Source organism: Nothobranchius furzeri, chromosome 9 (assembly GCF_043380555.1).
Source record: "Nothobranchius furzeri strain GRZ-AD chromosome 9, NfurGRZ-RIMD1, whole genome shotgun sequence".
Classification (NCBI taxonomy): Eukaryota; Metazoa; Chordata; class Actinopteri; order Cyprinodontiformes; family Nothobranchiidae; genus Nothobranchius; species Nothobranchius furzeri.
The window spans coordinates 35,057,330-35,079,780 of NC_091749.1; the positions used below are offsets into that span (position 1 = coordinate 35,057,330).

At 44.6% G+C, this 22,451-nt stretch overlaps 1 protein-coding gene across 1 annotated transcript in view; it reads right to left on the bottom strand.

Annotated features, from left to right (window-relative positions):
- Nucleotides 1–9,408: 9,408 nt before the first annotated feature.
- The window catches only part of acsf3 (acyl-CoA synthetase family member 3), a 119,765-nt gene continuing 106,722 nt past the window's right edge, over nucleotides 9,409–22,451 (bottom strand). Inside the window, exon 10 of the mRNA XM_054731860.2 lies at nucleotides 9,409–12,338. Within this exon, the coding sequence (XP_054587835.2) occupies nucleotides 12,224–12,338 (115 nt within the window). The 3' untranslated portion in view covers nucleotides 9,409–12,223. The remainder of the gene's footprint in view (nucleotides 12,339–22,451) is intronic.

The window sequence follows — 22,451 nt, forward strand, 5'->3', positions numbered from 1 at the left end:
TCCCTAATTTTAAATGAAAACAGGGTCAAGCTTTGAAGTAGTCAGTGAATCAGATAAGTCTTAACCTGTAAACACAAAGCTATGGATTCATAAAGACTGGCTCAATCCATTCTAGGTTCCCTGTGCACATTCCCCATTCCCTTCACTGTTTGATTAAACAGTACTTCCCCCCTTATCTGAGCTGTCACTGCATGAAGGAGCTATCTGCTGCGTGAGTGGCAGACTGCTGCCTGCTGCCTCTGATAGCGCTCCACTTTGGTTAGGTAAATAGAAACTTAACTGAACTGAAACAATTTAAACAGCCTAAATGTAAGGAGATTAAAACTGGTCAAACAGTGGCTGAGCACAGGAAGGGCTCCCAGCTGGTAACGCATTACTGCAAGAATGAGCAGTGCAGGTAGGGTTGTGCAGAGCACGTGTTTCTAAGAGTAAACAGAGACGCAGCTTGGACAAGATATAAGAAAGAGAAAGAAGAGATTTGAGATCATGTTTTGGGGTGCTTGGTGCCATATGACCTACAAAATCCTTGTCTGCGCCTGTAACATCTAGCATGCAAACATACAAATGGCAAGAGGCAGGCAGAGCAGGACAGACTCCAGGACAAGTTTCCGGCTGGACGCCCTCACGTCTCCAGAATGTCCTGCCCTGCTATGCCCACAAGCCTTTGTAGACCGGGCAGCGGAGTGAGCGACCTCGCCTGACTCTAACTCTGTGTGGCAGGGGGACCTCGAGACAGATGTTCCCTGCCACTGGCATGCTGCTGAGGAGGAGATGGTTCTCATGAAAACACAAGGGTGGGTGGGAAGGGGGGTCAACGGGAGAAACAGAATGCTAGAGTAGCAATGTTTGACGGGGGGGGGGGCATCAATGGGTGGGTGGGTGGGGTAGGGGTGGAGGCTGTAAAAGGAGAAATAAATCAAGTCAAAGCAATTTGTGGCAATGGCTGCTGCAGTGTCATTAGGAATCCCATCACGCAGCAGCTCCTGTGAGCAGTCAGCAGGCGCAGGTTGACAGCAGGCCAAAGAGGAATTTTAATTTTACTCCCCGTCTCACAACTCCCACATCACACACGTTCCCTGACTACCGGCTGCCAACAGCGGCCTTCAGACTCATCCACCAGCAGCAGCAGCCCATCCTCCGTTAATCCCACTTCAGATACTTTGCTCAAAAATCAAACCTAGCATATTTCAGACCCGGCTTCTGGATCAATAAGAGTCACATCCCATCATGTAATGTATTTCATGCATGGTCGAAGTACGAAACAACCCGGCCCTGGGCAATGGCCTCCCTCTGCTTGTTAAAAATACAAACCAACAAAATGGTATTAGTTTGGTGTTTAGTCATATTTTCTTTAAATGTACATCTGTTAATTTAATAATTTGTGTGAATATTTTTGCTACATTTGAATGAGTTTATCATGTTTGCATCCCGTTTTGATGGGATGTCCCAGTTTACTGATATCCCATTATAATAATTTAAATATCTTATGTGTTGTTTTCTGTCTCAGTATAGTCATTTAGTGGTTTATTTGGGTAGTTTTTGTTTCATATTTTACTTATTTAATCTGTCTAGGATTTAGAGCTATTTTATTATATTTTTTATTTCCCTCTTTGTGGGTCTTCATTAGCCTAGTGAACTAGACCAAATTCTTGCTTTGCAAAGTTAAATAATATATTCATTTAGTCTGGCTTGCCAGGCTGGGTCTTCATGACAAATGTGTTATAATTCAAGGCGGCCCTTGAAACCTGGGGCCTTTAGCAGCATGCTTGGTGCAAATATAATATTTCAGTAAACATTTCGACTAGAATAACAGTTAAAAAACGCACTGTTTTTGCAGATATTTATACACAACTAGTTGTACTTGGGGACAATTTACATTGTAAAAGAAACAATCTGGTTTCTAGTTCTGATCTTTTTTAGACAACAAAAACAAACCAACCATAAAAAAGTCAAAGTTGCAGGAACACGAAGTAACAGAACCAGTTTTATATCAACACTCATTCGCTCAGGCATCCTTTCTTTGGCAGCAATTTAAGGATCATTTTGTACATTAATAAGTTTGATACCCAAGAGATGAAACTATATGATGGTGATACTCACCAATGTGCCTACGACTGTACTGTATATATGATGTATTTATGATTTACGCCTCAATATTTATTATCGCTGCTCACTTAAATGATGCCATTGGACCACTTTTTATTATCACTGGACCACTTTCTGAATGTCAGAGAACCCCAAAGCCCAAATACCTCGGGTCCGCAGTGACCAGAATCTCACATTTGTGTCTTATTGATATTTTATTTATTTATTTATTTATTTTAGATTTATTTCCTTGTCAACGAACTCTTTGTTAACGTCACTGGACTTTTATGTGACAACTATCTCGGGACTACAGATGGAAATTAGCCCTTGGCTACAATCTGGCGTGTTTACATTCATGCTATCCCTACATGTGTGTTCATTAACATGCACCGTCCCAAATAAAATATTCATTCATATGATACATTCAGTCATCCCATCAGTATACAAGCGGTAAATAACATCCATCCATCCATTGTCTGAACCTGTTTTGTCCACTAGGGTGGGGGGGATGGGGTTGGCTGGTGCCTATCTCCAGCGGTCAATGGGCAGTCAGGCGGGGTACGTCCTGGTCAGAGAGCCAGTCCATCGCAGGGCAACACAGACACACACACACACACACACACACACACACACACACACACACACACACACACACACACACACACACACACACACACACACACACACACACACACACACACACACACAGTTACTTTGAGCAGAACTCCCGACTGGCCACCGGAAGAAACTCTATAACCACCTCCTCTCTGGACAAGCTTTGGGCAAGCTAAAAGCTGCCTACAGCTGACACAGCAAAACAGTTTTTTCAGCTATTCAGAAACAGCTGCTCTAGACGCAAACTAACAAACATGTGTGCCTGGTAACATCTCTGGACTGGAGCGTCGGTGCTGCAGTTAATCTACTGAACCTCGGTGCCCAGAGGTCATCCAACCTTCCTGACCTCCGGATCCGCAAGAGGGCATCCAAAGAAAGGGTGAGGTAGACACAGCATGATTGCGTCTGATGCCGTTTTGATAAGAACCAACTTCATAGTTTAATGCAAACCAAATTCTTTTCACACCCAGAACTCAGTTTCTTCTAGATACAAGGTTCTGATAAACACACACCATTCAATCATCATCACACCTCACACTCCATCCACCTAAAGTGTCCTAGTTGTCATGTTTTTAATGGTTTAGAAAATAAATTTCTTGCCTTTTATAAACCTGACTCTGTCTGATTGATTCGAAGTGTGTTTGATCACTGAAAAAGCAAAGAATCTTAGAATCTTCTGATTAAACATTCAAGACCAAGCAGGTTGATGTTCGCATCTCATTGGTCATAAGTAAAGGTAATATATTAAGCTTTAAAGCAGCAATATTTAATCCTACAGGTGGAGATGCAAAAGTGTTTTGGTCACAAAGTCATCTGAGCAAGCTGAATTTCTTGGAGCATTACTTTTAAAAACACATATTTTTTATTTTCTTTTGTTGTTAGTGTCAACCTGGAAATGAGCCAACAGCTGCAGGTAATAAACTAATCATAGTTCATTACCTCTTAAATATAAGTTTTAATCATCACATTTCAGCCTGAAGATATGAAGTATTTGTTACTTTTTTGTTGACAGTTCATTCTGTGTTTATTTTTTTATTGTGATTTGAACAGATCTTTTGTTCCACTTCCACCAATACAATGCAATCTTTACTTAGATTGTTTTAAAGTTTGAAATATACTTGTTTCTTTTTTTTTAGGTATTTTATTTTGTTTTTAGACATTTTTTTGTTTTCTATATGGATCCTACTTGTGTAAACTTTGTTTCTGTATATTTATATGATGTTTGCTGCAGGACTCCCTTGAAAAAGAGGTTTTAAATCTCAATGTATTTTTTTCCCTGGGAAAATAAAGGTTAAATAAATAAATACAAATAAAAATTAACATCTTCAGATGTTGCTTTAATCAAAGGCCAGGAACAAATACAAATCAAATAAAAAAAACAGAGTTATAACTGAATTGGTCAAATCTAATCTAATGTGTTATAAAATATTACAAGTTTTTACGCGATGTGGATGACTCTCAGCTACCATCGCATCAAATTTGCTGTGTGGTGCACCAGTTAGTAGAACGGTTGCATTGCAGCGAGAAGGTTGCTGGTTCAAATCCTGGCTGCTGCCCTTCTGTGGGGAGCTAGCATGTTCCCCCTTGCACGCGTGGACTTTCTCCAAATGCTCTGGTTTTCTCCCCAGTCACTTTGGGCAAAAGCGTCTGATAAATAAATAAACTGAATATCGCGCCACTTTTGTGTTTCTAAGGGTCAGCTGACCGTCATGGCCGGCTTGAACTTGTTGACTCCAAAATTTAATCAGCTTTAAATGAACATCCATTGATTCTTTTCCAAGAGGTTCATCAAAATCTGCCAAGTGGTTCATGAAATTATTTCCTAACACACACACACACACACACACACACACACACACACACACACACACACACACACACACACACACACACACACACACACACACACACACACACACACACACACACACTATAACAGCAATAATTAGCGTAATAATAAAAAATAGCAAACTGAATCCTTACTCCTGCATTGATTTCTGCACAGCGTCTGACAGTGAACCCCCCCCCCCCCCCACACACACACACATCAGTTTTTTTTGCTCAGTGGCCTAACACACTAGTGGCATGTGGGACACCGCGGTTCGATACACCCTCCCTCACGCTCTCTACCCATCAGTCAGATTATAGGCCCAGATACCTGCTGGGAAAACCAATCTATATCTGGATGAATGGAGGAGGAGAGGCAAGGCCAGATCAATGTACAGATATTGATACACGCAGCCATGCAAGGAGACTCTGCTCCTTCTGAACTTGTTCTCCCTCTCTCTGAAAAGACTAGGAATCAAGATGAGCTGCCGAGTAAGGTGTGTGAGTGTGTAGATGACAAAGGAGACACTGGCGAGATACAGTAGACAGACAGAGAAGGAAGGAGTGGAGATTCGTAGAAGAGACACAGATTACCACCACAGAGCTCAGTAATGGTGTGAAGGGAGCACGTCAATAATAAATACCTCCCATTATACAGCATGGCGGACTGCTGCAGCAGCCTGCACACTACAACACCTGCTGACTCCCTGATCTACCTGAAATTACACTGATGCTCTCACACTGAGCTTCCATGGACCACAACACTCGCGGACTGCGGCAGGATCACAACACTGCACAAATACATGCATAAAACCCTGAACTGAATTCCTTTTCCAGCACAGTAAGAAAAAAGTCGAGCGCCAGGGTCAGAGCCCCTCTGACGTCTTCCCATTGGAGGATTTTATTTTTAAGTCTCCCTCCCTTTAAAGAGATGGGGCTTGACATCCAGGTGTTTTATAGTATTTGTGGCTCTGATCATCCATCAAGCCGATCGATCACTCTCCCAGCAGCTTTTATTAATGATCTTGTCAGCCAGCCCGCTCTCTGGTGCAGCCGCTTGTCCAGAATGATAGATCATTAGCTAGTCTGCCTGCTATTTATTCTCTCATGACCTTGTCCCTCTCCATTGTTGAGTGGGCCGAGTTATGAGTGCCAGAACATGATAATTCGGTATTGATCTTTTTCTTTTTCCCCCTAAAGTTTTAAAGATGGTTTTAACAACAAGAAAATGCAGGAGTGAGAGGAAATAGGTAAAGAAACAGGTACATGAAAAGGCTAAAGGAAAAGACAGTGGCTCGTGGTCCATTTCAAAATAATTGGTGGACAAAAATGCAGGTGGTGGTGACAAGATAGGATAATTCATCCTCTAATGATCATATTTGCACAAAGTATTCAGACATTTCATGAGAAATTTGACGAGATGCTGCAGCTTTTGCAGGAGCATTAGCTCCCCTGTCCGAGCGACATCATCAGCCCTTCAGCGATGCCGCTAGGATTGCTGAAAAATGTGTTGTGGAACATCAACCTTAGTAATGAGGGGCAGAGAGCGGAATAAAACCTTAAGAAAGAGAGGAAAACACGGGAGAAGGTGGGGAGAAAAGAGGAGTGATTCAGCAGGAGTTTCACAGGAATGAAGCCCGAGGCTGCAGCCGGCGAGGTGTAAGTAGTTTTAGAATAAACATGAGCTCCATATAAACAACAACCTGCCACTACAAGCAGCGGTTAAGCACCCACACAGGCCTGGTGGCACTCTGGATTCACTGATGTGTGTTTGTATTTGTGTGCGGTGTATGCCCGGGTGTCCCTGGGGCTGAGGAGCCATGCCTGTCATCCTCCCATCACTCGTCTCTCTGCCCACTTACATTCATAAAGCCTGTCATGTTGATCAAGTAGCCGCAGGCTCAGAGCCCTTTTGTGACCGTCAAAAGTCTGCATGTAATTGTTTGACTGTATAATTACAGCCCCATTTTTTGTGTTAGTGTCTGGAATGTAAAACAGCACAGCGATGTGTGAATGCCAGGCCACAAATCCCAGAGCTTTGGTGCTTGTTTGCCCCACAACTCGACTCTGACCTGTTTATTGTGCTGCTTAGACAGAGGAGGGAGGAAGTTCGTCCTCTTCCAGAATCATTCATGATGGATGGCTTTCATGTTCAGAGAGGAGTGACAGGCTGGGACTTCTGAGGCGTTGCATTGAGAGGATGTGGGTCAAAGTAACATAAAGCAACATATGCACAAGTTGACACAGTCCTGACCGCACCACATTGGCAATGTGAGCTTAAATCCACATAAAACAGCCTTAACTAGAACTTAATTCCCAAAATATTAAGTGTTTTAACAGCATGGACTATGTTTTCAATCTTTTAGGGATCAAATGCTTATTAGGAATAAGAATCGGAGAACACTAAAACCACCAGCTGTGGCTGCAGATTATTCATCACATATCTGCCCACAATATCAAGTTTTTGTCTTTGCCACCAACAGATTTATTTATTTTTGCCAACATTATGTACGAGTTTAGATCATGCATCACAGGCTGCTGGTGTGTTTTGCCCTTGTTCTGCCAGCTTTACTTGCATTGACTATTGAAATCCCACATGAGAATTGTTTTTATGATCACTTGGAGCTGGAGTCAAAATTAAAATATGATTTTGATAAGTTTCAAAGCCATAGAATCTCTTTAAAGTTGTGTTTTTTCAGGCAGGTAAATAAAAACTGTAGGAGATCTTGGAGGATGGATAATTTGATTTTTCCATATCATGCTATTTTAAACCTCTGAGAGCAAAAGGTAGCCGTAGTATATGATAAAATATTACCAATGGCTCTATTGACATGTCATGTAGCTTAAATACGAGTGTCCAGTCTAGCACTCTAACCACAGGAGTACCAAGTCTGCTACATGACACCAGCCGCCTAGACCACATATCCTGTGCTGGCCAGAGGAGACGGGTTTCAGACCAGAGACTAGCTTCTGGGAGAGGAGCGGGGCCTGATGACGAGACTAGTTTCCATTGATGCTTTAAAATATTTTCAAAGTGAAACTCAAAATTTGCAGCTTAAACAGAAAAACGCATGAATGCAGCCAAAAAGGTTATTTTTTTCAAGTGAAATAACAATATCACATAGTAAAAAGCTCCAAACAGTTAACTTTCCATGATATGGCCCCTTCAAGTTTTTTATAAGATAAAAAATTTAACTCTGTTTTCTTGTTTAGCTAATTGTCTTCAGGTATCAGTTTGTAACTTTGGAGGACTTCTGCTAAACAGGAGGATGACTCTCAAATAAAAATCAAAGACAAAAGCCACTCCATTAGTCCATCCTGATTCCCAGCTGGCTGTGAACTGGTGCCAAAATCCTGTCTCTGACCCAGCTTGCTGTTTAATCAAATACATTTCATGTCCTGTATTAATCAAGCAGTTGTTTAAGGGAATCAAGAATAAAAACTGTTTAAACATTAGTCTTAGCAGATCATTTGAAAAGCAGGTACTGAAAATGAATGCGGTGTTGAAACAACTTTCGTTTGATCTGAGTCTGATGCAACTAAGAAAGCATCTTTGAAAGCCGTCTTCATTCAGCCTGTGTTGCCACCTGGTTTTCTGTTTAGACTAAAATGCCTCCCAGCTAAACACGTAAGAAGTGATTGCAGCCAGGCTTAAATAAAATATGAAACTGTGACCAAATCAACATGAACTCTTGTTTCGTCTCTCTGTAAAACCACCTGCCTTTAGAACATTTGCCACTTTATTGTCCCAAACAACCCCCCCCCCCCCACCACCACCACCACCACCTACACACGCACACTTCAGGACCCTGGAGCCCAATAACCAGCCATCTGTAGACAACCTCTTACACCATGCTCAAGCAAACACCAGCAGAGGTGTTTGAAAGTGTGTGTGTTGGAGAGAGGGAGAAAAATGCAGGTGGAGGAAGTTCAAGGGCATGAGTATGTGTTGCCCCCTCCACCCGCCCCTTTGTGTGAACCAGAGGAGGTCCTGAGCCACCCCTTCAACTCCACTCCCCCTTCGCCAACACCTACAGACACCCATTACCACACAGCAGCTACATGCTCTCCAGACTTCACCTCTGCAGACGTCTTCTTGCCCGTGGTCCGGACCAACTCACCAGAATGACGTAGACGTCTGGGTGCGGTGTTTTGTGGTGGTGGGGGGCGGGCAGAGGAGCTGTCCTCTGGTGCTCCTGCAGCCCTGCCTGCTCATCCATCCTAGGCTGCCAGCCCACAGATCGATAGCGCTGCTCTCTTAATCAGGTCTCTGGTGACTGTGGGCGGATGAGTGTGTGTGTGTGTGTGGGGGGACAGGAGTTAGTATCAGCTATGGGTTGCACTTATATATCTTTTCATCTTCAGATCTCTGGCTGTTCATCACGACTGTTTATCTCCACCAAATTCAGGAGCATTCTTCTTTCTCTTCCTCTTTATCATTTTGCATCACAAAACTCTGCATCTTTCTTTATCTTCTCCCCATCTCTCTCTCTCTCTCTCGTTAAAGCTCCAGTCTTTCTTACAATCCTGCTTTATTGTGATTTTTCTCTCCTCTCCATGGCTTTTCTGTCATTTCCTCACACATACACACGCCTACTGTGGCAGCACGCCAGGGCTCACTGAAAAGGAGTCTGGCTGTCGAGTTGGACCGAGTGCTGCTGCAATCTGTTGTGACTTGTGGTGGAGACAGAAGAGGCGAAGTATTGGATAAATTGAGACGAGAAAAGATGAGAGGTGAGAAGAGCAAGCGGGGTGAGAGAATTAGTCAGATGGAGTGCAGGGCATCCAGCTGTGGTGTTTTGCCTTGCTAGAGAATCAGCCTCCGAGCTCTCATCACACCTGTGTAACCACAGCTGCACACACACACATGTGAGGAGGAAATAATTATAACAGCACTTTAATTTATGCAAAACAAGGAAAAAACATTTTAATAACGTCTTTCTGAAAGTTTTAATTTTACATTTACTGACTGAGAATAATTTATCTCAAGCATCGTATTTTCAAGGTTAATCATCCTCCTCATCTAACAGTCTTATTGTTCAGAGGCTCTAGATCTTTAATAGTGATGAATAATAAGCTCATAATAAAAGTGACCAATTTTATCTGATCACAACATTTTAGATTAAACCACCTGGATTATTAAAACCCCCTTTAATCAAAACCAGATTTATTAACTTGTTCCTGATCAGTTGACAGTGTTGTGAGTAATGCGGTACAGAAGTAATTAATTACTGTAATGCATGGCTTTTTGCTGTAATGTGGTAATGTAAGGCATTACAGGGAAAGAAAATGGTAATATTTACTCGGTACAATTGTCAGTAACGCGGTAATTACAACGCATTTTTAAACCCAGAATCAAGTTATGTTCCTTAACAATTCAAATTGCGGGAAACCCGAAGAAAGATCCAGTATCTCCATATATTACGTCATTTATGGACTCAGCTTTGAAGGCAGAGAGGACGTAGCGGTAACGGCTCAAATACTCCAGCTGCGTCCTCCACGCGGCCGCTGGAACATTCACAAAATCGCTCCACTAAAACAAAATAATTCACCTGCGATCGTTCATATCAGCGCATATTCTCTGGTATTTTGTACTTTTCTGACGTGCTTTGCCTCATCTGAGTTAATCTGGGCCCCGGTGATTTTAACTCATTACTGCTGGAGCGCCGCGCATGTAAAGATCCCTTTGGCTGATAGAAAGAAGGAAGTCTAGGTAACAGTTTTTCTGGAAGACGGAGAAAACATGCAGCATGCAGGGAGGTTAGAGAGAGAAAGGGCAGGAAATAATTCAAATAAAATCAAAAAAACAAAACAAAGTGCTTGAAAAGACAAAAAGTAGGTAGATTTATTTTTACCAGTGAAAAGCAATAATATATAAGCATTCAATATTTATACATGCGATAGAATCAGATCACACCAGAAGTCAGTCCCACATCCAGGGCCGTATCAAGGCATTTGGGGACCAAGGCTAAATAGACTTGGAGCCCCCACCACCTCACTCCCTGCTCAGTTAATATAAGATGGCAGCGTACTGAGAGTACAGATTGTTGTTTCACTTGTTTCATAAACAATCCTTCTAAAGTTCTGTTTTTAACAGCAGTCCTAGCTCAGACACCACATCACCTTCCACCGGATGTGTCATGAGTTCACCAGGCATCAGATTACCAAACTCATACTGAAGTTGTTTTGTTGAAAGTAACTTAGAGTAATGCAAAAGTAGTGTAATGCCTTACATTTTAAAATCAGTAATATTGTAATGTAATTAAGTACTTTAAAATGAGGGTAACAAGTAATAAATAATGTATTACAGTTTTGAAGTAACTTGCCCAACACTGTCAGTTGAGAACTGAAGCTAGGTGCTTTCGCCTTATTAAAGAAATATTTTAACATTAAAAACGTTTGTTCCATTGTAGACAGCTTCCTGAACTACACATTTTTTAAACTGGTAAATATCCTGAAATTTAATCTAATTCATTTATTCTCCAAGAACTTGTCCTTCATCTCCATTCCATTATAAAGTTTCTATCAAAAATTTAAATACGAATCAAGTCATTCAACTATAATATCTGAGACAATTTCCCCACATTAAAGCAACATTTTGTTTTATCCAAGTGATGCACATTAGAGCAGTCACTGTTTTACCTGCAGCACACAGGTTTACAGTTGCTCATAGATCACAGGTGAGGTGATCATTTTTAATTAGGAGTCAAACGCCTCAAAACAGAAAAAAAGAAAGAAAAAAAATTACCTTCCATCTTAAACAAGCCAAACATAAAAACCTTTTGCTTTGAGCAAATGTTATATTTGAGATTTCTTTTAACTCCAATAAATCAGACGGAGTCAGTCTGATGCAACGCTTCTGTACCACACCTGCAACACACAGTACATGTTACAGGGCTCACAAACTGTGTTACGTCTTTTGCTGCATGGGGGGAGGGGCTGATGGTTCACAATTACTTTTCACAACCACACTTAAAAAAATCCTAAAATTTTCAAGCGGCTTGTACCACGAGTCATAAAAAAACCACATTGCACGCCTTTCCGTTTTGATGTGTTCACATTTTTAATGGATTAAATTAAATCGAGCTTTTTTATTTCTATTGCATTGCATTAATACACCCACTTCCTGTGCACTTCTTAAAAACTTTCCAAACTCCCTCACAAAGCAACTGATGCTGGTGGTCACTGATGTTTAAATGAACAGAGCTACCTCTAGAGCGGAGTTTGTAGTTTAGATAGTTTTCCATGAGGTGCTTATCTACTGGGGCTGCATGATGGTAGTTAGTACCACGGTTGCCTCGCAGGTCGCAGCTTTGAATCCTGGCTGTGGCCTTTCTGTGTTCAGTTAGTATTTTCTCCCCATGCATGCATGAGTTTCCTTGTGGTTCTCTAGTTTCCTTCCACAGAACAAAACCATACATGCCAGATTGACAACCCTAATTTGTCCTTTGGTGTGTGTGACTGGTTGTCTCAGTTTGTCCCTGTGATGGACACCAGGGTTACCCCGCCTCATGCCTGATGACTGCTGGAATTAGGCACCAGCTCCATTCGACCCTACTGAATTGGTTCAGAAAATGAACGAATGGGTGTTCATCTTTCTGTGTGCTTTTGTGTTTCATCTGATCCGGAAAAGAGGAGATCCACGAAGATCCGGACACTTGCAGCTGCTAATCAAGAAAAAGTTGAAGTTCTTCGGTCATGGAAAGAAGTGTCGCAGTAGGTCCTTCTTGTTGACTTTGCCCATCTGATTTCTTGGCATTTCCTCCACCAGCACCAGGCCAGTTGGAATGATGTAGGGTGCCATGTGCTCCCTGCAACAAACATGGAGGTTTGTACTTTGAAGACAAAGAATAAACAGTCACAAGAACATGCATAATGCTGACAAATACTGCAGCACTAAACTAAGAATGCACATAAACAAGTTTGCTTGTGTGCACACACACATGCACACACGTGCACACATGCGTGCAACAACAAAAACGAAAACAAAAAACAACTGCACAACAAAGGCTTGCCCTGTGGCAGAGCAGCAGAGATAAGGAAAGAAATGTCCTTCATACGTTCTGCAGCTTCTTGCTTAATATCCCTAATTCGCTTCCAGACACACATATTTTCCCTTCATTCAAAACAAAACAATCAAAGTGGAAAGCAGAAAAAAATACAAATAATAAAAGAAAAAACAGAAGGCTGTGATAATTAAAAGTGTTTGGTTTATTCGGTTTGCAGTGGTTGGCTGTTGCGTCAAGTCTTAAAGCCTGAAGTGATTTTTATTATCTCCTAACCTAGTTTGTGTGTGTGTGTGTGTGTGTGTGTGTGTGTGTGTGTGTGTGTGTGTGTGTGTGTGTGTGTGTGTGTGTGTGTGCACCCCTGTTGTGCGAGTGAGCATAATGATTCATACGGCTGCAATCAAACACTCCTTTCAGCAGATGTCTCCGTCTGTCTGACTCAGTGAGTAAAGGGTATATGAGCTTATGTATATGGTTCTGAAACAGAGCTCGCTCATGCCACCAATTTCTGCATGGCAGTGTTTTGTGTCGTGTGTGTTCATAGGACCATAGCACACAAAGGGTGATAGAGATTCAGGGTGACAGTTGAAGCCAGGGCACTGAAGAGTGAGCATCCATCTACTTGTTTGTCTCATTTTGTCTCCTCTCTTCCCCCTCTACACTTCAGCCTCGGCAACATGTTGTGTGTTCACACAGCCCGTCCACTGGCAAGACCCATAACTGCTGAATCTGTGTGTGTGTGTGTGTGTGTGTGTGTGTGTGTGTGTGTGTGTGTGTGTGTGTGTGTGTGTGTGTGTGTGTGTGTGTGTGTCAACGTGGGTCACTGACAGTGGCCTTAATCTACCATACTGGACCAGCAGCAGGAGGCTAACATCCACACTCCATATGTCAGCCACTGCATTGTTACAGATGCTCCCCTACCGGCCACCAGATGGCCTCAGTGGCACCGTCCTCACCCGACTCCTTTCTCTAGTTGCCCAGCTGTGCGTGATTCTCATCACGCCACAGCTGGTAAAAGGATGCCACCCGGGCTGAGATGGGGAGAAGGCAACAAGGAAGTGTGGACACGGAGGTGTTTTCACTTCTCTTCTCCTCGCGTGCTCGACCAATCGTTAGCTTTGTTTAGTAAACTCGTTCTGTGAGATACGTTTATATTTGGATTAGTCGGTGAGTCTCTGTTAAACAGCACTGCTCCATTTAAGTTCAGGGGTTTTTGGGTACTATTTCCGTTAGTGTGCCCAGCCCCTTCTGGGCCGGCGTTTTCTGTTAACCCTTATGTAAATAGCTCCTTTGTTTATTCTTATGTAAATATCCCCTTTTATTGTAAATACACTTGTCCACTTGAGTTTTGTAATGAAATCCTTGTTTATAGCGACACACGACTTTGTTATTGCTTAAAGCCTCGCACGTTTTCATTGCTCCCTCCACCTCTTCACTCCTAGCGAGCTGGGGGACGTAATATGCATGTACACAAGCCTGCACTTATACACAATACAAACCAGTAAAACCAGTATGTAACTGGACTCCTGATGTTTGGTGACACATTGCAAACAACAGTTGCAAAGCATTTTCCTAAATGACTCAAAACATTTGCAAGGGTTTTCCCATCTTTCCCATGTGAGGCATTTTCTCAGCTCCATCAGAGGATAGGTACTTCAGCAGCAGCTTCCTGCTGAACCTCAAAGAACTTCCTCTAATCCTTCAAAATAAGAGTTGCAAGCATACAGTGAGGAACATAAGTATTTTTAACGGTCTGAAATTTGGTGCGTTCTCCCACTTAGAAATCATGAAGAGGTCTGAAATTAACATTAACATTGATTAACAGCGAGAGAAAGCATCTAAAAATTTTCAGGAAGTCATATTGTGTGATTTTTAAACATTTGTATTGTACTGCTGCATATACATTTTGAACACCTGGCAATCAGAGAGAATTCTGGCTCTCAAAGACCTGTTACTCTGCCCTTTTAAAGTCCACCTCTACTCCACTTAATAACCTAAATTAGTAGCACCTGTCTGAACTTGTTAAAAGTCACCAGTAAACCCCACAGTCAGCCTGACTCCAACTACTACCACAGGCAAACCAAAGCGCTGTCAAAGACTAAATTGCGGACCTCAACAAGGCTGGAAAGTGCTACGGGACAAATGCCAAGCAGACTGTGCAACTGTTAGAAAATGGTAGAGGCTAAATATGACTGCTAGTCTCCCTCGGACGGGGCTCCATGCAAGATCTCACCTGGTGGGGTATCACTGATAAGAAAAGTGGAATCAGTCCAGAACATCCCGGAAAGAGCTGGTCAATGACATGAAGAGAGATGGGACCACAGGCTCAAAGGTCACTGTCGGTAGGACACTATGCCATCATGGTTTAAAGTCGTGCATTGCACAGAAGGTTCCCCCGCTCAAGTCATCACATCCAGCCTTGTCTGAAGTTAGCCAGTGACCATATGGATGATCCAGAGGAGGCACGGAAGAAAGTCATGTGTCAGATGTGTTTGGAGGAAACAGATGGATGAGTTGGATCCCAAGAACATCATTCCTACTGAGAAGCATGAGGGTGGGATCATCACGCTTTACTGCGATGGGGCCATGCATTGTGAGATTTTGAGCAACAACCTCCTTCCCACAGTCAAAACACTGAAGATGGGTCGTGGCTTCCTACATGACAATGACCTAAAGTACAAGGTGTGGTTCCATAAAAAACATCTCAATGTTCTGGAGTGGCCTAGCCAGTCTCCAGATCGAAATCCAATAGAAAATCTTTGGAGGGAGCTGAAACTCCGTGTTGCTCAGTGACAGCCTCAAAACCTGACATATCTAGAGGAGTGGGCCAAAACCCTTGTTGCAGTGTGTGCAAACCTAGTCAAGCCCTACAGGAATTCAAAAGTAACCCCTCCACCTCCTCAAAAGAAACCTTTGGACAAATGTTAGACATTTATCAATTAAATATGCATAAATGTGTAAAAAAATAGCTAATTACCGTAAATCCTCAAATACAGGCCGGTATTCAATTAAAAGCCGGGTCTCCAATTGTGGCCGGTGCCTGAGTCGGTGGAGGTGAATAATGGCCGGCCTCTTATTGTGGCCGGGTGGAATGTGGTACTAGCAAGTATGAACGTCTCAGCGGCAGGGTTATAGTCCCCAAATCAACCAGCAGGAGGCAGTAGAGGTTCACACAGATCTTTATTAGGCTTTTTCTTCAACGCTTTGTAATGCTACAGACACGATCCTCTATCACGCTCCTACCACACAGAGTCACGGTGTCAGTTAACCATGCTAATTCAACCCGCTCCACAAAACACACATCACCTTCCCTGTGGCTTACATAACACTCACACAACACGCAAATCAACACATAGGAACTAGCAGAATGATAGGAAACACATATAACACAATACCCAGAATGCACCTGGCTTACAACCCCAGCCAGGTCATTACACTATCAAGTTCAAAGACAACGTGCTGATTATGCTGCAGAACACTCTGGGGAGCAGCAGTAGGGTTTGTATGAACTAGTCAACTTCACTATAGTGACTTTTTATGCCTGTCGTCGACTAGTCACTGTCACGTGATAATGACCGGCAAGATGCAGCCCTTGGAAAAGACAGCAGCCTGCTGTCAGCAGGTGACAAGCTCCTGCACTCGGGGGGGCAACGCGCTGTGCCAGACCGTAGGTACTGACACGCGATCGTTCATGTCGGTTCATTTCCTTTAATGTTTTCTGTCTTTTATTTGCGCCTGATGTGTATCGCTGCTGTGGAGCGGGGTGCTTCACCTTGTCCTCCGACGCACAGATCACTGATGCGGCCTCCAAGCAGGGAGCGCTCCGCTGTTTTCGCGGTCGGTAGATCTGCCTCCTGAGCACGGCCACAGTAACAATCAGGTGTCGCCACCTCAAAAACTAATGTTTTCTGTCTTTTATTTGCGCCTGATGTGTTTCACTGCATGCTGTGGAGCGGGGCGCTGCGCGCATCACCTTGTCCTACGACGTTCTGATCACTGATACGGCCGCCAAACAGCGAGCGCTCCGCTGTTTTTGCGGTCGGTAGATCTTTTAGAACTGCAGTTCAAAGGTAACTCATGAGGTGAATATATATGAACCCAGGTAGCAGTTTTTCTTTAGGATTGAGAGGAGATAAAGGAAGATAATAAACAGACAGGACAGAAAAATAGTCAAATAAAAACAAGTTAGTTTTTGTACCTGCTGTTGCAACAAACAGACACCATTGAAGGTCATCAGAAGTGAGGAACAGAAAATGAAATAATTATTTTAATGCTTAGAGCAGCAGGAACTCCGAGAGGCTGCAGGCGCATCAGTGAGTTTGCGGCCGCTGCACAGGGGGAGGGGGGAGAGGGCTGAAGCAGGGGGAGGGGGGAGAGGGCTGAAGCAGAAACTACCGTTGTTAAAAGAAATGTTTAACTTTGAAAATGTGGGTGCAATTTTAATTGTCAAAAACTCCAGCGAACCATTAGTTCATTTTGCTCAAATAGAAATAGAGGCCTGCCTCTAATACTGGCCCTCCTTCCAATAAAGGCCTGGAGCTTGATGAGCTTGAGTCAAATACAGGCCCGGGCCTGTATTAGAGGATTTACGGTATGTCACAAAACAGTCAGCCCAGTGAGAAACTGACAGGACTAAAACTTTCTAACCAAATGTTGACAAATTTTCTCCTGATGAGTCAATTTATGGCTCCTATTTCTAATAGTCTTTTCATCAGAATCAGCTACAGAGGTTATGTGAATTTAGCAGCTTGGAAATGTTTGCTGTGAGATCAACTTTACTTGGTTACCAACAATTTGTTTTCACGAATAATAGCGACGAGTACTGGCAGCACACACTTCTACAGTAAGGAGATATGGAGCCTTATTTTGTTTTGTCTTAGTGGACTCTCAGTGATGGATCGGTCCAAAGTTATTTAGGTCATCGTCTCCTCTGGTGGCATGGGTTTGGAGTCGCCTTTTTGAAGATGGCATTTGGTGAAGTGGTTAGTGTTTCCTTTTCTGGATGTTTTTGTCCAGTAAAAAAAAAGAAAAAATGAAAGTGTACTAAAAAGATGAAAGAACAATATTAATAGGAAACACCTGTTTAGCCTCCTGGAGTTTTGAGCCTTATTCAACACCAAAACATTACAGGAGAGAAAGAGGTTTTGTATCCAGGTAAATGACAAATTTTGACTAATTCAAATATAACTAATTATACCCTTATCATAATTTTCGTATAGCATCAGAACACCCCTACTCATTCTAGGTTGACTGGAAATCTCAGGTTTTAGACATGCAAAAAATGTGAGCAAGGATTAACTTTTGTGAAGAAATTATTCATACTGAGCATAAAGCATTCATCAACTTGTTTTTCAATTAATCCTCTGTGTGTCACATTGAAGGTTAGGAGGAGGTTAGGACCCAAGATGCAGATTACCCTAGATGACACGAGGCAGGAGAATTTCAAAAGTAAATCCTTTATTTAGGATGATGAACTAAAAATCCAAAGGGGCAGGAAGCCAAAAACAAAAATCCTGAATCAGGAGAACAAAAGCTCACATAGGTCTGTGAAGGTTCTCAGTCATCCAGGTCATTGTAGTCTAAAGCCGGGCGTACACTGTGCAACTTTTTCACTCGTAGCACTCAGCATAAGCTCAAACTGTACGACTTCCTCGCAGGACAGATCTCACGAGTCATGCGCTCACACTGTACGACCCAGTTCTCGGATGCGATCTGACTGCTCACACTGTACGTCTGGTATCAACACGTCGGCCCTAAAAATATGCTAAAAATAGCACTTTTTACTCAACACGTCAGACTTTTTTGTCTTGTTTTGCCTGTTGTCCTTCGGGAGTGCTGCAGGACACACAGGGATTTATGGGGGTTGGATGAGGAAAACGAAATAAAGAAAGTAAATCTGTGTTTAGTGATCAGTTTAATTTGACATGAACATGACAAACACGCTTTCTTGACAATCTTTGTGAGTAAAAAATGTGTAGAAATAAAAACGAACAACGTGTGTTATTAGGGAAATAGCAGCAAGCGGTGTTGATGCAGGATTGCGCATGTGCCGTGAGCGGTTCTGATACTTTTTGGGTCGCAGCTGCTCGCAGTGCCGCTTCAACAGTGCGATGCCCTCATGAGGGACGAGCAAAATATTTAACACGCCAGAAGTCTGTGCGAGCTCACGACTGCTGATCGGTAGCTCGTCACGTGGTGTTAATCGCCTCTCGTAACCCCCTGTATACTACACGACGCTTGGCGCAAAACTCGCCCCGATCTTGTGGATTCTTGCATGAGTGGAAAATCGGCTCAAAAAAGTGAAAAAGTCGCACAGTGTATGCCCGGCTTAAGGAGCTTTGAAAGAAAAGCGTCTGGACTTCTTTGAGTTGCTTGAAGACGTTTCACCTCTCATCCGAGAGGCTTCTTCAGTTCTAAGGTCAAATGGTGGAGAGTCCCAGATTCAAACCCAGTGGGATTTTCCCCCCGAAGAGGGAACAAAAGACCCCTTGATGATCTTCTACATAAACACATGAGCCAAGGTGTGGGGGTGGGTGTGGGTCCTATTCAGCCAGTTTCGGGTGAGCTCATTGTGAAGCCTGGCCCCACCCTATCATGTGAATTCCTGAGGTCAGATGGCCCAGGATATGCGTGGGCGTTGAGGCATCTGGGAAGGGATCTCAAAACTGGATTATAGATGGCAGACAGTTGGTGTCGTAAACCACCGCCTCTGTTCAAAGATGGTTGCTCACAGTGGACATAAATGGCTTCCTTTACTCCTCTTTCAAACCATCTGTCCTCTCTGTCCAAAATGTGAACGTTAGAGTCCTCGAAAGAGTGACCTTTGTCCTTTAGATGCAAATGAACTGCTGAGTCCTGTCCCGTGGAGGTGGCTCTTCTATGTTGTGCCATGCGCTTGTGAAGTGGCTGTTTGGTTTCTCCGATGTAGAGGTCTGGGCATTCCTCGCTGCACTGTACAACATACACCACATTGTTCAGTTTGTGTTTAGGAGTTTTGTCTTTCGGGTGAACCAGTTTCTGCCTGAGTGTGTTGCTGCGTCTGAAGTACACTGGTATGTTGTGTTTGGAGAAAACCCTCCTGAGTTTCTCTGATACACCGGCTACATAGGGGATGACAAGGTTGTTGCGTCTGTCTTTCTTATCCTCCCTCACTGGTGTCTGGTCTTCTTTTCTGTGCATCTTTGCTGACTTTATAAACGCCCAATTAGGATAGCCACATGTTTTAAGTGATTCCTTTATATGTGTGTGTTCCTTCTTTTTACCTTCCGGCTTAGAGAGAACATGTTCTGCCCGGTGGTGTAGGGTCTTGATTACTCCAAGTTTGTGTTCCAGAGGGTGATGTGAGTCGAAGAGGAGGTACTGGTCCGTGTGTGTGGGCTTCCGGTACACTTCAATGTTGAGGTTGCCATTGTGCTCACATAGAGCACAAAACCTGGAGACTAGAACTAAAGCTCACTTAGAGCACAAAACCTGGGGACGAGACACAAAGCTCACACAGAGCACCAAAAGAACGCTGACAACAACAATGGACCGACAAGACACTGAGACAAGACAGGGCTTATATACACTGGGCATGATGGGAGGCAAATGGGCTGCAGGTGTGTGGAGAGAAAACCAGGTGAAAGCAATTAACTAATCAGGGAGGAAACTAACATGACCTAAGAGTAAAGAGTAAAAAAAAAACCTAAAGACAAAATGAGCAGCAAAGTAAACTAATATTCTAAGGGAAAGGGAAACTACAAAAACCTGTGGAAAAAACACACTAAAGAGACTAATAAAATGAGAAGCTGAACCTATAAAAAACTGCAGAGGGGTGACTGGGGGAGATTGAAGGAACACAGGACCTGGGAGGGAATATCTGGAGGGCTGAAGACCAGGGGACACATGAGGAACACAAAGAGACCCATAAGGGGAATTCTTAGGGGGGAATGGAGCACACAAGGAGACACATGAGGGAGACGCAGACACAGACCATGACAGTACCCCCCCCCCCCCCCCCCAAGGGGCGGATACCAGACGCCCACAAGACAGACAAACACCACAAGCAAAAGACAAGACAAAAACAGGACATGAGAAACCACAGGGTGGGAGAGGAGGGACAAAGACAAAAAACAACCGACAAGGGCGGGCGAGAAGGGACCAGGGGACTCTGGGAGGCCGGCGACGGGGAACCAGGGAACAGGGGACTCTGGGAGGCCGGCAACGGGGAACCAGGAGCCGGGAGCAGGGGACTCTGGGGGGCCGGCGACGGGGAACCAGGAGCCGGGAGCTGGGAAATCTAGGGATCGGGGACTTTGGAGGAGGAGGACGGGACTTCAGAGGACGAGACTTCAGAGGAAGAGGACGAGGAAAGGACTCGGGTAACGGGGACACATGGGACCCTGGGGACTCTGGAGACTGGGACACATGGGACTCTGGTGACCGGGACACATGGGACTCTGGGGACTGGGACACATGGGACTCTGGGGACTGGGACACATGGGACTCTGGAGACTGGAAAACTGGAGACAGGGACACATGGGACTCTGGAGACAGGGACACATGGGGCTCTGGAGACAGGGATACTGGAGACAGGGACACATGGGGCTCTGGAGACAGGAACACTAGAGACAGGGACACATGGGGCTCTGGAGACAGGGACACATGGGGCTCTGGTGACAGGGACACTGGAGACAGGGACACATGGGGCTCTGGAGACAGGGGCTCTGGAGACAGGGACACATGGGGCTCTGGAGACAGGAACTCTGAAGACTGGGACGTAGACTGTTGTGGTAGAGTCTGGAGACAGGAACTCTGGAGATGAGGACGTAAACTCTTGTGGGGACGTAGACTCTGGAGACAGGAACTCTGGAGACGGGGACATAGACTCTAGTGGGGACGTAGACTATTGAGGAGACGTAGACTCTTGAGGAGATGTAGACTCTGCTGGTGGCGGCTCAGGAGGCGTCGATTTCAGAGCTTGAGGCGTCAACTTCGAGACTGGAGGCGTCAACCCTTGGACTGGAGGCGTCGACCCTTGGACTGGGGTCGTCGACTTCTGGCCTGGGGGCATGGACTTCTGGCCTGGGGGCGTCGACTTCTGGCCTGAAGTCACCGGACTGGGCGTAGCGTCTCGGACAGGCTGGGCCAGGGGCGGAGCCTCTTGGACTGGCTGGACCGGAGCCTCATGGACGGGCTGGACCGGAGCCTCTTGGACGGGCTGGACCGGAGCCTTTTGGACGGGCTGGACTGGAGCCTCTTGCACGGGCTGGACCGGACTGGGCGGAGCGACTACTGGATTCGCCGCCAGAACAGGGTGCGGAGATGGCAGATGGGGCTCAGACGTGGGTCGCAGAGCAGGGGCCTCTTGGGTAGGCGGCACAGCTCTAGCGTCCAATGGTTTATTGAGCTCAGTCCTGGGTTGCAGAACAGGGGCCTGTGGAATAGGCAGCACAACTCTGGCTTCAGACGGGTTCAGGTGTTCTGGATCGGGCTGCAGAACAGGGGCCTCTGGAATAGGCAGCACAACTTTGGCTTCAGACGGGTTCAGGTGTTCTGGGTCGGGCTGCAGAGCAGGGGCCTCTGGAATAGGCGGCACAACTCTGGCTGTAGATGGCTGTGGGTGATGGCGGTGATGTCTGCGACGAGCACGGCTCCTCGGAGGTGCGGGGTTGACGTCGGCAGGAACTGAGGATGAGGTGGAATGACAGCCCACCGGAGACGGTGAGGGGGCCGAAGTTCACCAGCAGCTCCTTAGAGAACAGCCAAAACGAAACCTCTTCGATGGGATGGAGGCTGAAATATCGGGTGGCCCACCGCAGGGCTCTGCCTCACAGGCAGAGCATCAGGTAAGAAACCTTATTAAACTCAGATGAGTTTAAGTCCACACAGCTGGCAACATCCTGGATAAATGTCCAACAGTTCTCAGGCTCACCATAA